Source organism: Panthera uncia, assembly GCF_023721935.1.
Source record: "Panthera uncia isolate 11264 chromosome C1 unlocalized genomic scaffold, Puncia_PCG_1.0 HiC_scaffold_4, whole genome shotgun sequence".
Taxonomy (NCBI): Eukaryota; Metazoa; Chordata; class Mammalia; order Carnivora; family Felidae; genus Panthera; species Panthera uncia.
Window position 1 is genome coordinate 14,855,801 of NW_026057585.1, and position 15,952 is coordinate 14,871,752.

Below are 15,952 nucleotides of genomic sequence, written 5' to 3' on the forward strand. Positions count from 1 at the left end.
GTGCAAATGCCATTTAAGCAGCCTAGAAGATACAATCATGTTTGATGGTTTTATCGTAAATCTCTTGACTTTAAAGCCAGCAATAGGCAAGCTAGTTGTGTGTGATGTTGGGTGACTCCTGGAAGCTTTTACATCCTGTTTGCTGGAGAAATCTGAGGAAACACCCACTGGGCTCCAAACGGAGCTGCCAAAGGCACAATGAGGTCAGGTTACAAACTATCACTTTGTTAGAGGGTTTTCACTAGGCATTAAGAAGTTAAATTTCCCTAGGCTCCTGATTAAAAAAAGGTTGATACATTTGCCAAAGGCACAACAAAGCATCCTTTCAGGTCACCACCCATTTCAAAATAAAACAAAGCCAAACAAAAGTGGGATTTCCTGAATCAGGGTGTAAAAGGTCAACATCTGCTGATGCTCAGAGATGGGGCATGTGGCGGAGGCGGCCGAATGAAATGTCCAGTGAGCTGTACAGTCAGAGATTCCATGCAACACATGACTGACACCGTGAACAGAAACACACCCCAGCGCCAAAGAACTACTTTCCATCCATCCATTTCTGAAGATTGGATAGGCCAGACTGCCACAGCAGCCTCAATAGTCTGTGCCAGCTTGCTTCCATTTGGTTCCCTTTTGCTCACAAATGCATATGCAAATGAAATTGTCAAGGCCTGAAAGGAGCCTACTGTGGGGTATATGTATGTGTATACACACACACACACACACACACACACACACACACACACAATTAGGCAAATGCCAGAGGAGATTCTAAAGCAGAACCCGGAGACTACTAGAGCTGAACTTTATCCATCTGCAAGTCTGTAGCACTGATGCCGTTTCAATAAGATCATAAAGGCCATGCTGTAGCATTAGGCCGGTATCTAAAAGGATGTGGACACTACTTCTATTTACAGAGCTGCTGATTTTCATGGCATTTAACATGCCCCGTGCTTAACAAAGCTGTGTCTGGGCCTATTCACAAGCTTAAGTACACCGGGTTGCTTTACAAATTGGAAGACCTGCCTGTGCATTTGTAAGAAGGAGGAAGTTGTTTTTATCCAAATGATCAGAGTATTGCTTTCACGATGGATGTTGGGTTTTGCAACACCTCAGTGGCTGTTGTTTACAATGCAATCACCCTGGGTGGCACAGCACCCATGAGGAAGTCTGGGAGGGGTGAGACCACAGTGAAAATTCTTCCCTTCACTTACAGCACATAATCTTGGCTTTCTCAGTATTCTATTTTGAATCAGTTAATCTAACAATTGTTCAAAGGCTTTAGCCATCAGAGCGAAAGGCTGAGATATATAAAAACCCTGCTCCACAAAGCTGTGGGGCATTTCCTTAATGAGCATTTCAGGCTTGGTGTTGGGGTGTCATTGTTTTCTATGTGAAGAAGGAGCTATAGTCTGTTTCTCCTATGACAGCTGGGAGGATGCTGTCTGCCATGGTAGTGGGAGTTTCAGTTGCTTCTATTTCTACTAAAAGATTTCTTGCAGGAATTCTAGTAGCCGGATTCCTAAATTCTGCATATATTTTTTAATACCACATTCTCTATCAAACTTAAGCCTAAGTAGTCAGGAAAAGATGGATCGCTGTATTTTAGGAGGGAGAAATGGACATACATTCTTTCATTCCTCCAGAAAACTAATGGTCGCCAACCTGCCTCTTTCAGGCCTTCACAAAGACTGGAGTGCAATACATTACTAAAATTCCCTCCCCCTGGTTTTCTTGGGTTCTAATAAATATGCCTAAAGCATTTGTTGGTATTCACTCTCTGCTTTTAAAAATTACAGTAGAAATCCATACCCAGTCCTAAAGAGAAAGTTGAGTTTGTTGTTGGTTACTGAGTATGAGTACACAGGACTATTTATACTTTTGCTCATGAGCTATGGTTACCTCAGTAACTGCACCTCTGTAAAGGTAGCCTTCATTGATTAAAAGTAGTCAGGAAAACTGTGGTATTAGAGGAGTTATACATGGATAACTGTTTTATCTGTGCTCTCACCATATCTGTGCACAGAACAAACACAACAGTTCAATTCACAAAGAAAATACCCTTTCCATCAGAAATGGACACTGGGAAAATAGGTCTTAGGAGCCCAACAAGAAAACAGAACTAGCCTAGACTTGGTTTGGTGATTTTCTTTTTTTTACTTACTACCAATACTGGAAATACTGGGGATACCTGGAAAGAAAGAAAACAATAAAGAAAAATTGTTAGACAGTTATTAATACATGATATCTTTAACTTAATATAAAAATCTCAGAAACTTAACACTAAATAACATTCAGATCACTAGGAAATATGCACAGAAACAGAAAGACATATATTCATCCATCAAAACCATTTTTGCTTTCATTCTAGAACTCCTGAACTTATCAGGGTTGGGAAATTAATGCTCAACTTCAACAGCTGGTTCAAGACTGCTTCATGACATCAAACATTTTGTGCCTGCCTCTAAGGTCAATAAACATTTTGTGGCACTGTATGTGGTTCAAAACAGATTTTAAGCTAGGCTTATGTTCCGGGCATAGAGTGCCAAATATACACTGTGTGGACCTGTGTAAATATCTCCACACGTGCAACAGATCTCTTTAAATGTGTTATGAGACGCATATGTTAGCTGTTGAAAGTCATTTGGCCCTTTATTTGATTAATTTTGCATAACCATCATTTTTAGCCCTCTTTTACTTGTCAGATATGTGGATTAAACTCTGTAATAGAAACTTAATTGAGCAGAATAATTCAAGAATACATTAGGTTGTTCATATTGATCATGCAGTTCATCAATTTTCTCAGCTTCCACTTTAATTTACAGGTTGTGCTAAGGTGGTGGCACCATTGCAGAATGCAATGGACTTGGTACAAACGTGGACATGAATTTAGTCTGTCCCGAGAGCAGGGGCATGGCAGCCAGGCTGCCTGGGTTTGAAGCTTTGCTCTTACACTCACTGACTGTGTGACCTTGGGCAAGTTGCTTACGCTCTCTGTAGCTTGGTTTCCTACCTCTTAGGGTTGCTGCAAAGATCACTCAAATTGATACATGTAAAATACTCAAAATGCTGCTTGGCAGGTAGTGTGGACTACATCCGTCTTTACTATGATTACTGTTATTGATATAGTGGGTTCATCAAGCAAGCAATACAATGAAAGATACTGCTAATTAAGAGTCAGAGATTTATATCTTCTCCACTAAAGTTGGGTAGGGGTATGGATGGGAGCATGAGATGGGAATCAGACAGAACTGAGAGGCCAGCTTTGCAACTGATTAGCTGGGTGATGACTTCAGGCAGGTTCCCAGCCTCTCTATGCCTGTTTCCTCAACTGAAGGGGGCTAATACTACCTACTGCATAGGGCTGCTGTGAGGATTGGATGAAACAATCCATAAAAATGTCTGACACATGGTACACTGTCAATAAGTGATAGCTGTTAAGGGGCTGTTCAGACTTGTTCTCCACATCACTGGAGTGTGCTCCAAACAGGTGGTAAATGTAGGAATCATTAAACTTCTATTTTAGTATTTATCTTTGAACAACTGCCCTCTGCTTGTTTTAACATCTGACATTTGGCATAACCTACTTAATCATCGTAACTTACTCAGAGATTTCTAGCTGTGTATTCTTTAAAACCAAGAGCCGTTTTCCTATTTCCTAATGGGGAGGGGTATGAAGGAATTAAAGCGTACCATGATTTTTTAAAAACCTTGGAAGGAGTGAAATTTTATTTTCAGTTATTAAATACATTCCAAATCTCTTGATTTTTAAATGCACAGGGTTTATGGCGCTTCAGCTTAATTACTGATTACTCTTCGACCCAAACTGGAAATCTAAATTTCCATTTCTGTGTTTTAACTCTGTCCTCTGAACTGAATTTCATGCTGAAAGCAATCTCTTCAAAGGACTGCTGAGTTCCTGACCGATACTTTGGCAGACTATCTTTGCTGCAGCGTGACAGTGACTTGGTACTGAATCAATCTTTCTTTCTTTCTTTCTTTCTTTTTCTTTCTTTCTTTCTTCTCTCTCTCTCTCCCTTCCTTCCTTCCTTCCTTCTTTTTTTCTTTCTTTCTTTCTTTCTTTCTTTCTTTCTTTCTTTCTTTCTTGCCTTCTTTCTCTTTCCTCCCCCCTCTCTTTCTTTCTTTCTTTCTTTCTTTCTTTCTTTCTTTCTTTCTTTCTTTCTTTCTTTCTTGTGTAAATCTCCTGTTAAGTGAGGTATAATGGCACCATCACAATTTTAGTATCAATGGCAGAAGCTCCAAATTCCCCCATGATTGAAAATCCTGCTCCATCAGAACTGGTTGCCTTTTGTAATCCGTCAAAGAGAATGGAAGTTAGGATGGCAGAAAGAGACTTTTCGGGTGTTTTGAAACTTACATGGAGTTAGAGGGCCATGCATAATGCAAGGCGGAGTTCTCAGGATGTTTGGCCAGGCAGCTGGAGAGAGAGCGAACCTGCAAGACTATTTAATGCAGTACTTGCTGCAGCTGAATACATTAGAACGATGCAGAAATGTTTCCATTCCTTTGGGGATGCTAGCGCAGGAAGAAATGTTCACTGCAGCTGTACAAAGCTTGCCAAGCAAGGCCATTCTGAGATCTTATTTTCCTCATGAAGATGTTTTCCATTACCTAACATTTTGGATGCTTAAAGTTCAGCCCCTTCCTCATTTTGTGGCTTACAATTTTTGGGGGTAGTGTCAGGTGAGTCACTTTCTATTCCATTGCTGTAAAATGGGAATTCCTTAGAAAAGCCTTTTAAACTGTTTGCTGGCATAAAGATTTTTGAAGTAGAAAATATGTGAACACCAAGGGATAGCCATTAGTACATTTTCGAATGTCATTATTACTATTATTTTTCCAAATGTTCCTTATTGTACTGTCCAAACACCTTGGTCTGGGTTCTCTACAGACAACTAAAGAATTTAATAAACCCATTACAGTCATTAAAAAGAGTAAGGTAAGCCATGAGAAGCCTTCCAAGAGTAAGACAAGAGGGCTGTCATTCATGAAAGGTGGGCTTCTTTGGGGTCTGTAAAGGATGAATAAATGAATATAATTTCATCTGACAACACAGACAGTGCCCATGAACCACGGGGATGAGAGTCAGATTATCTAGACACATGTTGGCAGTTCTTAAACACTCCCTGTGAAGTAATAAGTATTAGGTAAAGAATATTTTTACCCTTAAAATTGAGCTTGGAAGTTATTCTTTCCCTTCTTTTTTCATCTCCCTGATGTGAAATAGCCACTCCCTGTGATCACACACCTCTTTGTACAGGCCTCCCTGAAAAACTTATCAACTTATTTATAATTGTTTGTGTGTCTGTCTGAGAGGTCTGAAGGATAGTCACCATGTCTCATTCCTTTCTGTATTTCTAGTATCTGCCTGGGACAATGCCTGGTACAGAAAAGCTGCTCAAAGTATATTTGAGCAAAACTTTATCACTTGTTACCAAAACGGTTTCTATCAAATGAAAATACTTTTGGCCATAATATGATCTTGTCCCCTATAAAATGTTCAACCGAGATATTTCTCAGAGTTCAGAGTTAATGGGTACTTTTGTTCTCTCTGAACATTTACTTCATTCTGATAGCCAGAGTTATACGATATTCCTTGCCTTCTAGAAAGTGTAGTGGCTCAGAACACAACCTGGTGCTCAACTGGGTAAACTCATTTAATATTTGGCTTATTTGCCTTCCATTCCTTCTTTCACATCTTTTTTTAACCCTCTATTTGGATACTCTTATTTGTATTTGTCTTTTCCCCTAAGCCACCCAAGGGAAAGTACAGATTTTGTGGAGGTCTAAAGCATATTCAAATCTGGGAGCTCTCTTTGAGAAAAAGAATATTAACTTTAAAATATAAAATTAAAGATAAAATTTATTTTTTTAAGGTTAGAAGGATTCTGATGAGGAATCCTAAAACTCAAGCTTCATTAGGTTAAACCTCACCTCTGAAACAACCTCAAAAATACTTGGGAAAGATAAACAGATGATAGGTAGACAGACAGGAAGCACGATACCAGGTAGGCTAATTCAGAAAGAGTAATTTAAAAATGAAGAGCAGACAGGGAGTTAAGAAATAATCTCATCGAGCTTTTCATTTTAGAAAAGAGGAAACTGAATGCACAAAGAGAAGAAAGAGAGAGCCTTGCCCAAGTCAACACCTTTAAATTCAACATTGGAACAGTTAATTCCTAATCCTTGTCTGATTAGACACTGCTGAACTTGCACTGAGGAAATGAAGCACAGGCATGCATGAGTTTGAGAGGAAGGTTCTGCCATACATGGTATATGAGTTTAATACTCCTGCTTCTAGAATAGAAAATGCTCCTTCAGTCAGAGATACACACACACACGTTGAATAAGCCAAAGGGTTTCGTGTATCAAAAGAATGAGAAGGCACTTAGGGCTAGTCCTTCCTCAACTGTAGGCACTTATAGCTAGTCCTTCCTCAACTGGCCCTTCCACTCCTGTATTTAGTTTAATGTTTGTTTTAAAGGAATTTGCTACAATTAGGGGGATGAGAACTTAGTAGAATTATACAATCATTTTCTTCTTCCCGTTCTCCTCTTTCTCCTTCTCCTTCTCTTTCTGTTTTCAATTTTACTAACCCTCCCACCAAGTAAATGGCTAAAGGGGGCATAGTTAAGCAACATGATGGAGATCGCAAAAATAAACATCCTAATCTTCCAAAGCAGATTAATGCAGTGCTAAGAGTCATAACTCCTTCTGAGAATCAATGCAAAGTCGGCAGCTTTTCATCAAGAGGAAATCAGAAGGGACACAGATTTGGCATGCCTCAAAATGAGAGGAAATATTACCACTGTTGTGATAGATGGTTTGAAAAAAGCCCATCAAGTAGATGGCTAGAGCTTCAGGGGAAGCCAGGCTGCGGCCATCGGGAGCTATAATTTCAAAAAACCCAGTTGAAGAAGAGGTGGGTGATGAGGAAGAAAACACTCTGCAGCCTCATTTGTATTCTGGGGGAATAATTTCCAATGTCCTTCCAGCCCTAATCCCTGGTCCCACTGTGTTGATAGGAGGCACAGTGAGTTGTCTGCCGGGAACTTGAAAGTAAAGGAAATAAGGTTGCCTTTATAGAATTATAGTGTGAAATCACCCTATAAATGATCCAATCAAAGATAGCTAAAGTCATCTTACAACAGAAGGACCTGAGTGTATGTGATTGACTTGACATAGGTGACATCAACCTGATGTAGCCTATTGACAGATCTGAAGAATGGAAGAATGGCCAATCAGAAGGGGGAGGCCTAGAAAGGAGCAGCATCCCAAGGCATATGGTAGCACTGCTGGCCCAGCACTGTTTCAGGAAGAGGGAGGGGCAACCTGAAAGCTTTCAGGCCTGCAGTGTTCTGTTGGCATTAAGGAGGCTGACTCTGTGGCAGGATGGATGTGTCAGGATGTTTCAGTCTCATGTTATTAGCATTAGAGTCATTTAAATTTCCTGATGCCATGCTCACCAAGCAACCTTCTGATTATTATCTGGCTCTGCAAGGAGTCTCAATTACAAGGGAGAGAATACACTGGTCATGAGGACTTAAATATTCTGAATACCATAACAGTTATTTCATATTCTACATGAATAAGCTGGGACCTGGACATAATTTATCTCCCTACATAGCTGTTATCTCCAAAAGGAGGATTTACACATCCGGCTGGGATGAGTCCATGTGTTAGATCTCAGTGAAATTATAATGACAATAGCATCTCATTCCGTTGTGTGCTTACTATGTGTCTGCCTCTGTTCTAAATACCTTACATGCATTTGGGGCACCCGGGTGGCTTAGTTGGTTGAGTGCTGACTTCAGCTCAGGTGATGATCTCATAGTTTGTGAGTTCGAGTCCCGCTTTGGGCTCTGTGCTGATAGCTGAGAGCCTGAAGCCTGCTTGGGGTCTGTGTGTCCCTCTTTCTCTACCCCTCCCCCACTCGTGCTCTTTCTCTCTCTCTCAAAAATAAAATAAAAAACATTAAAAAATGTAAATACCTTACATGCATTAATCCATTTAATTTTAATGACAACATTATGAGGTCAACACTCAGGTTTATTCTATGGATGGGAGAAACTCAAAAACAAACAGCTTGCCTAAGATCATCTCTTAAGGAAACTGATTTGAATCCAGAGATCCAGGTTGCAGAGCTTGCACCTGTAACAACCACTCTATACCATCTCTTAATTTATTTTAGGTCCCTATCTCTTATCTCCAATCTTCAAACAACAACTCTGAAAATTAAAAGTTTTTTTTTTCTCCCAAATTTACCTCCAGCACAACATAACATGCTCTGAACTAATTTGGTGGTAAAACCTGAGTGAAAGGGGCATGAGGTGAGAATAATCAGAGGTTTGCTGCAGAAATATTACAATGTTTTCAAGTGGTGCTACCTCATATTGTGCTGTGAAAATGGTTATAATATATGTCTACAATATATGTATTACCTTTTAAAATCCCAACAGTTTTGAATTCCAAGTCATATTTGGTCCCATGAGCTTCAGATAAGGACTGTGTGGATTGATGGTTATACATGAATAATTTGGTATTCTGGTTTTGTATATTGGGCTGACAGCTTGGCATGCATATATATATATATATATATATATATATATATATATATATACACACATACATATATATATGGCTCTGAGAGGAAAGTCCTCTCTTATTGTGCTGTAGAATCAGGGGTCTCAGCCTGAAAGGCTGGTGGGCAGAATCTGACAGTGCTCAAGTCAGTGAGGCCATGAATGACATTTGCGGAAGTCTGGGAAGCTCAGCCAGCCAATGTGCCATCTCTAGATGGTCAGATGGGTTATGAGTACCCTTGAAAAAAAATGAGTCTTTTCCCTGTTGTATTTCCTCCAAGATGGCTGGCTCTTCCTGTAGGAGATTGAAGACCTTTGTGTTAGAGCTGCTGAGCTGTGAAGACCATACATTCCAGGAGACAGGGGAAAATGGATGGGAGGTCAATGTACTGCATGCACATTACAGCCTTATTTAGGTTTTCTTAGTCATTCACAAAATAGTTAATTCCACAAGCATGTATAAAGGCCAGAAATACAGTATGGTACTGTTCTTAAATTGCTAACATTTTAGCTCCTGAAGTCATATAGACCTGAGTTTAAATCTTATTCAGTAAATCAGGACACTATAGATGCTGGAGAGGATGTGGAGAAACGGGAACCCTCTTGCACTGCTGGTGGGAATTCAAACTGGTGCAGCTGTTCTGGAAAACAGTGTGGAGGTTCCTCAAAAAACTAAAAATAGATCTACCCTACGACCCAGCAATAGCACTGCTAGGAATTTACCCAAGGGATATAGGAGTGCTAATGTATAGGGGCACTTGTACCCCAATGTTTATAGCAGCACTTTCAACAACAGCCAAATTATGGAAAGAGTCTAAATGTCCATTAACTGACAAATGGATAAAGATGTGGTTTACACATATAACGGAATACTATTTGGCAATGAGAAAGAATGAAATCTGGCCATTTGTAGCATTGTGGATGTAACTGGAGGGTATTATGATAAGTGAAATAAGTCAGGCAGAGAAAGACAGACACCATATGTTTTCACTCTTATGTGGATCCTGAGAAACTTAACAGAAGACCATGGAGGAGGGGAAGGGGGAAAAATGTTACAGAGAGGGAGGGAAGCAAACCATAAGAGACTCTTAAATACTGAGAACAAACTGAGGGTTGATGGGGGTGGGGGGAGGGGAAAGTGGGTGATGGGCATTGAGGAGGGCACCTGTTGGGACGAGCACTGGGTGTTGCATGGAAACCAATTTGAAAATAATTATATTTTTAAAAAGTAATAAATCTTGTTCTGTGACGTATTTGCTGTGTGACCTTGGAAAAACTTACTTAGTGATCTTTGTGTGCCTGTGCTTTCTTATCTGTCAGATGGAGATAAAAATAGCACACACCCCATGAGGATTGTTATAAGAATTTAATGCAAGAAAGCACTTCACAAACTATAAAAGCCTGGGGTAAACTTAATAAATAGAAGCTACCATTATTATTATTACAATCTTGGTCATAGAAAGTCAACCAACTGTAAGTGTACACACGTTATCAAAAATCTAGAGCGAAAAGAGCAGTTAATTTTGCGTGGGAGAATCTAGGTAGGCTTCACTGAGGAGTTGACATTGAGGAGCAGTTTTGAAAAAGGAGAATTAAAATAGAAAGTGAGAGAAAGGCAATTTGGAGAAAGGAATAAATTCAGTGTCCAGCATGTGGACTTTGAGATCTTCATAGACAGCTGGAAAAACCAGTGTGGATTCATTAGAGCAATTCTAGGCTGTAATTGGCTGATTACTATCAAACCAATAATACTAAGAGCTAAAACCACAGGAATAGACAGGAATTGTAAGGAAAAAAAACTGTAGACTGAGAAGAAGCAGGGGTGGGGAGCTTGAAAATTGGAAGCAAGGGCAGATGGGGAGTCTCTGAAGGCAAAGAAATAACAAACAGAAGTCTAGGAAGAGAAGTAGGAGAGACCAGGTTTAGAGAAGACTGACTTGTTTAAGCAGGTGTCAGAATGTGCATACCCCAGTGGAGAACAGAGGAAGTCATTAAACTTTAACCTGAGAAGCAATATAGTACAATGTGCAGTCCTTGGAGTCAAGATATATGTGGGTTCAAATCCTCCTGCTCACCCTGACTAGTCATGGAAACCTTAATACTCATCCTCAGTAGTCTGCAAAATCCACATCTGTAAAATGAAACTAACAGCATCTACCTTATAAGAATGTTGTGAGTTAAGAATGAGCTAATGCATGTAAAGCACTTAGGAAATTGTCTGGATAATGACACACACATGTGTGCACCTGGGAAAATATAAATTGGTCAATGTGAATTTAATACTAGAGAAAATAACAGAACGATCATCAAATTATTTTCCATTACTCAGAGGAGACCTAGATATTGTGTAACAATTCAAGTTGGATTTCTGAACATACAAATAATGTCAATGTCAGACCAATTTAATTTTCTTTCTTTGAAGAATATTAGACTGTGTAGGTAAGAAGAAAGTGAAAGATTGAATACAGTGGAACTAGATGGGCTTTCTGTCTGTCTTCATGACATTTCTATCACTAGGCTGTAGAAATTGTTTAGTGCAGCAGATCCCCCAAAGAGTGTTTTACAGAAAGTTATTAAATGTTCCATGAACAGTTAATTTTGGGAAACTAGGGGTAAAATAGGTTACTTTACTATAGGATTCTCAAGTTTTTAATAAGGTAATATGAATATCTTAAGAGTCAGTACAGTTTATAGCATTTTCCAAACTTATTTGACCATGGAATTCATTAAAGGGTCATAGAACACACTTTGGGAAGCAGAGGTGTGGATGGTATTGTACTATCTTTCTTACAGTTATAGTTCTTAAAAGTTAATTATTGAGTTTTTAGCATATATATGTAGAAAAATATTGTGTTATTCCACAGGGATCAGAAATTTAAAGATGTGGTACTTAATACTTTTATTCATGAGCTGGACAATAGCAATCAAGTGAATCATGATGAAGCATGAAGTTGGGCAGAGTTGCCATCTACTTTGAAGACAGAAAAGAAATTTAAAGGACGCTGAGAATACTATCAAAAATAGAATGAAGATCAATGGGGAGAAGATGCCTTACAGAGAAAACATAAGCTTTGTAGAAAAACAAGGAAAACATTCTGATATATATATTTGGCTTTAAAAGACCAAGAAGAAAACGCACTGGTCTTGAATAAAAAACATGGTGAATAAAAATATAATCACAAGAATTATTACTTCTGCCTCTACCAAGCCTATGGCAGTGAAAAGCATAGGGAAATGTGATGTGTCTCACAGATTATAGGGGTGGCTCTATTTTAGAATGTTGGGGATCTGTATTCTTCTCTCCTGGCTCTACATGCTCCTTACAAAAGTGGCCTTGGAGATGCTCCAGAATTCAGGACTTCCAAAGTCATAAAATTCCCAGCAAACTCCTGGTTTACAGTACCTCTGGGTGATGTACCCAGATGTACAGTACCTCTGTCTGTGAATGGAGATCTTCTAATTTTCTAGTTTAATGAAGTTCTCTTAGTTCTTTTGCTGAGAGTGGACAGGAATTGACCTTCCTACTAAAAAATTACTCTGGGGGCACCTGCGTGGCTCAGTCAGTTAAGTGTCCAACTCTTGATTTCGGCTCAGGTCATGATCTTGTGGTTCATGAGTTCGAGCCCTGCATCAGGCTCTGTGCTGACAGTGCAGAGCCTGATTGGGATTCTCTCTGTCTCCCTCTCTCTCTGCCCTCCCCTGCTCTCACTCTCTATCTCTCAAAATAAATGAAAACTTAAAAATTATCCTGGCTGCTGACATTCTGCTAAATCAAGAGATTATCCAGAATGCATAGCCTTTCTAAGCCATTGAGGAGTTGATGTTGAGGGCTCAGAGATTGTAGCCACTCTTTTTTTACTTCTTAGGTTTTGTACTTTTGTATTAGGATATGACATATCCTAAGTGTTCCTCTTAAATAACTGATCTGTGATGTATGTACCACCTAGAGTTGTGTGTTGTGTGTGTGTGTGTGTGTGTGTGTGTGATGCACACAAAAGCACGTATGCATGTGTGTAAGAAAAAGCCGGTATGAATAAGAATCACAACAGTGCCAGAGTCTTGTGCTTGGCTGACATTTTCACACTAAAAAATTAGATGACTTCTAGGGCAAGCAACCCCATAAGAGACATGAAAATCTTATTATATGAAAAAGGATGATGATGTTAACCTGGAGAAGAAAAGAAACAGGGATCATATATTCTTTCACTACTTAAAGAGAAAAAAACCCACTGGAAATTAGGAGATAATATTGATATTAATAAATAAGTTTTATAACAATGAAACTGTCCAATAATGAACAAGCATGCCTTATGAAAAAAATTCCAAAATCAAAATTATTTTTGAACACTTATTTGGTGACAGGTGTTATGCTGAACACATTACACGCAGTAGGCCATTCAATTCTCTCAAAATCCCTATGAGGTAAGAACTGTTATTATTTTCACATTACAGGTGGGAAACAAGTGTTGGAGAGGTTAGTTTAACTTTTTCAAGGTCACACAGCTAGTGAATAGATAAACTGTATTTGATCCTGGAACCTGTGTACTAAACCACTGAATTGTTTATTTCCATCCTTGGACATTTTAAAGCACAGTCTGATGTATCAGAAATTTAATTTAAGGGGTTCTTTCCACTGTAAGGCTTTTCCATTGCAAGACTGAACCACTGCAGTCATCTCTAAAATCTTTCATTTAATTTCTGCATACTACAGACTGAAAGAAACATTGACTTGAGCCCCCTTGGGCATTATGACCCCTGTCATCTTCCTACTGTAACAAAGATGGGGAAAAGTCTGCAAGTATAGAAAAGGCCAGTTGAAGACTAAGGGGTTGATAAGCGATAGAATCCACAAAGAAAATTGGAAGAGGTTGCATTCCTTTGGCCAGGGAGTAATTGGTGATCTTCTGCAATGTGCAAAAGATGATGGGTAGGTAAATCACGTCCATGGAGAATACAAGAAACCCATCACAGTGAGAAAGCTTGGCTAGCACAAGAAGCTCTTCCCAGTGAAAAGGTCTTGAAATAAACAAGACTTCGAAGCTCAGCTACAAGCAGAAGAAGTCATGTTAGAATAGCAACCAATGCCATTAGTAGCAGCCCACTCCAGCTGCCTTTCTGGTAGCCTTGTTAAGCTGGTCAGTCCTGAGAATGAGCTAGAAGGCTGGCAGGTGTCTGTGAACCTTCCTCTGTTCCATCTTTTCCCACTAAAGAAGCAGCAGACACCAAAAATGAAATCTGAGCCACTTTCATTTTGGGAAACCTTTAAAGTAAATATGACAAGTGTGGTGATAGGGACCCTTGGTAGGCAGCCACAGGGTCTCACAAACAAATAGCCTTTTGATTCCTTCTGAATTCATGAGTCTATGGCCCTGAACAATTGAGGATGGCCAAAAGAGTCTCTGTGAATAAAATCACCTTGAAAAATCAACATTTCTGTTCAATAGAGTTTTATGTATTAATTTTAGGAGCTAGACTGTCAATTTTTCTTTAACCCAGAAAGAAACTGAATACCCTTACAAATAGGGATTTTTAAAAATCTTTTGAAGAATTTTTTTTCTGCCTCATAGAAATTTGATCATAATTTCATGCCCCCTTACTTCATGGCTTGTTTCTCGATTCATTACTCTTACATTTAACTTGATAAGGTCCTGGTTCCTGTGATACTAGTTTTTAGATTTTGGTTTCTCACAGCTGCTGCTTTGAAGTACCTGATAACATTCTTAGCCTTGCACAGAGTGAGTGGCTTTTCAAGCCCTCATTCTCCCACTGCTCACTGTCCTGCTATTTCTGTTATTTCTCACTTACTAGGTATATTCTCAACCTCACCCCTCCTCTACTTTTGAAAGAGGGCAAACCTTTGGCTTTTACAGGTGGCTAATCGGTCCACCCATGGAATTGGGCAGTTTATTCTGAAAGTAATCATTTCTCTGCCTGAGCGTGTCAGAGTGTGTTTTCCTATGGATGTTCAGGGATTTTAGTGGGGCATACACATGAGTGGTAATGGGGCACCTGTTATGGTTCCTGTAAACACAGATAAGGCCGATGCTCTTTTCACATACACACAGACGTTCCTTAACTTAATGTAGCACCTGCAAGGCCTACAATCACACTCTGTGTCAAAAGGTGACTTTTGCTAACAGGATCCATGCCAAGCATGACCTCAACTGCTGGAATTTGGAAAAAGCCAATTATTTCACTGGGCATAGCTAAGGCTATGCTAAGATCAGACAGGGAAGCATCTTCTGGACAAAGCATCTCTCAGGTTACCCAGTAGGGGAAATGGGATTATAAACATTTAGAGAATTTCTGGAGTTGTTTATGGTTAAAATTAAGTTACCATTGGGAGTTTTGAACGCTGTCGTTATTTTAATTGGAAATTAATTTGGTGGAGAAAAACAAACATCTCCTGTTTCATCCACTTAGCAAAATTTCTCCTGATTTCCTTCATTTCCCAACACATTTGATGTGAATGTTGGAAGACTGAATTGAACAGATGAGCCAAGTGTGAAAATGTGCTTACAAGTGGTAAAATAGGGACTAGAGCTTCAGCTGCATTTTGAAGAGGGATGGGACAACGGTAAGAATAAAAACAAAAAAAGCACAATCGCAAGTGAAATTGAGGAGAACTCTCAGCTCATCTCATCGTGCACAAAATATGGTGTTACAGAGCAAAGCTACTCACAGGTATTTGCAGTGCCCTTGGGGATGGGGAGATAGGAGCCTGGACTCCAAGGCCGGCCCTGATAATTCTTCTTGCATTTCCCACAGTCTGGACCTGTAGTGTTGTGCTCACATTCACAGGTCAATTTGCTGTTGTCATACACACACACAGTGGCGTGGAGATTACATTTGCACCTAAAGAGAGGAGAAACAAGAGTTCATTGTTAAGTCAAGTTGGTGATCACAGAGGCTTTACCCATCTATCTCCTGGGTGGTAGTTCTCACACCCTGCTGTGCTTGGATACCCACAAGCTCTTGGCAAAATACAGATTTGGAGGCCCTACCCTCAGAATCTTTTCAACAAGTGCCCTTGGGGGAAGAGGTGGGGTTATGATACAGTTTGTCTCCTCCCACACTTTGAGGAATCCTAATACCAGTCAGTCTGTTCAGTGGGGACCTGAATATGAGGTAAGACAACTGTGCTAAAAAATCAAGGGCTTTCCAACAGGTATCCAACTACTTAGGGAGCAGTTTTCCTATAATATTATCAAAACTATGACGATTTCATCTGGGTTTGAAGAACAATTTTATCTTCTGTTTTTCCTTAAATCAGAAAGGCAATCTTTCTTTGTTGAAAAGGAAATGTAACCATTAAGACAATTTGCTATTCAGACCATTTTATAGACCCAAGG

The 15,952-nt window shown here is 39.5% G+C and overlaps 1 protein-coding gene across 1 annotated transcript in view; it reads right to left on the reverse strand.

The window, feature by feature from the left end:
• The window catches only part of NTNG1 (netrin G1), a 288,466-nt gene that overhangs the window by 24,204 nt on the left and 248,310 nt on the right, over positions 1-15,952 (reverse strand). Inside the window, exons 4-5 of the mRNA XM_049616687.1 lie at positions 15,283-15,455; positions 2,162-2,188 (exon numbers count right to left, since the gene is read on the reverse strand). Of these exons, the coding sequence (XP_049472644.1) occupies positions 2,162-2,188; positions 15,283-15,455 (200 nt within the window). The remainder of the gene's footprint in view (positions 1-2,161; positions 2,189-15,282; positions 15,456-15,952) is intronic.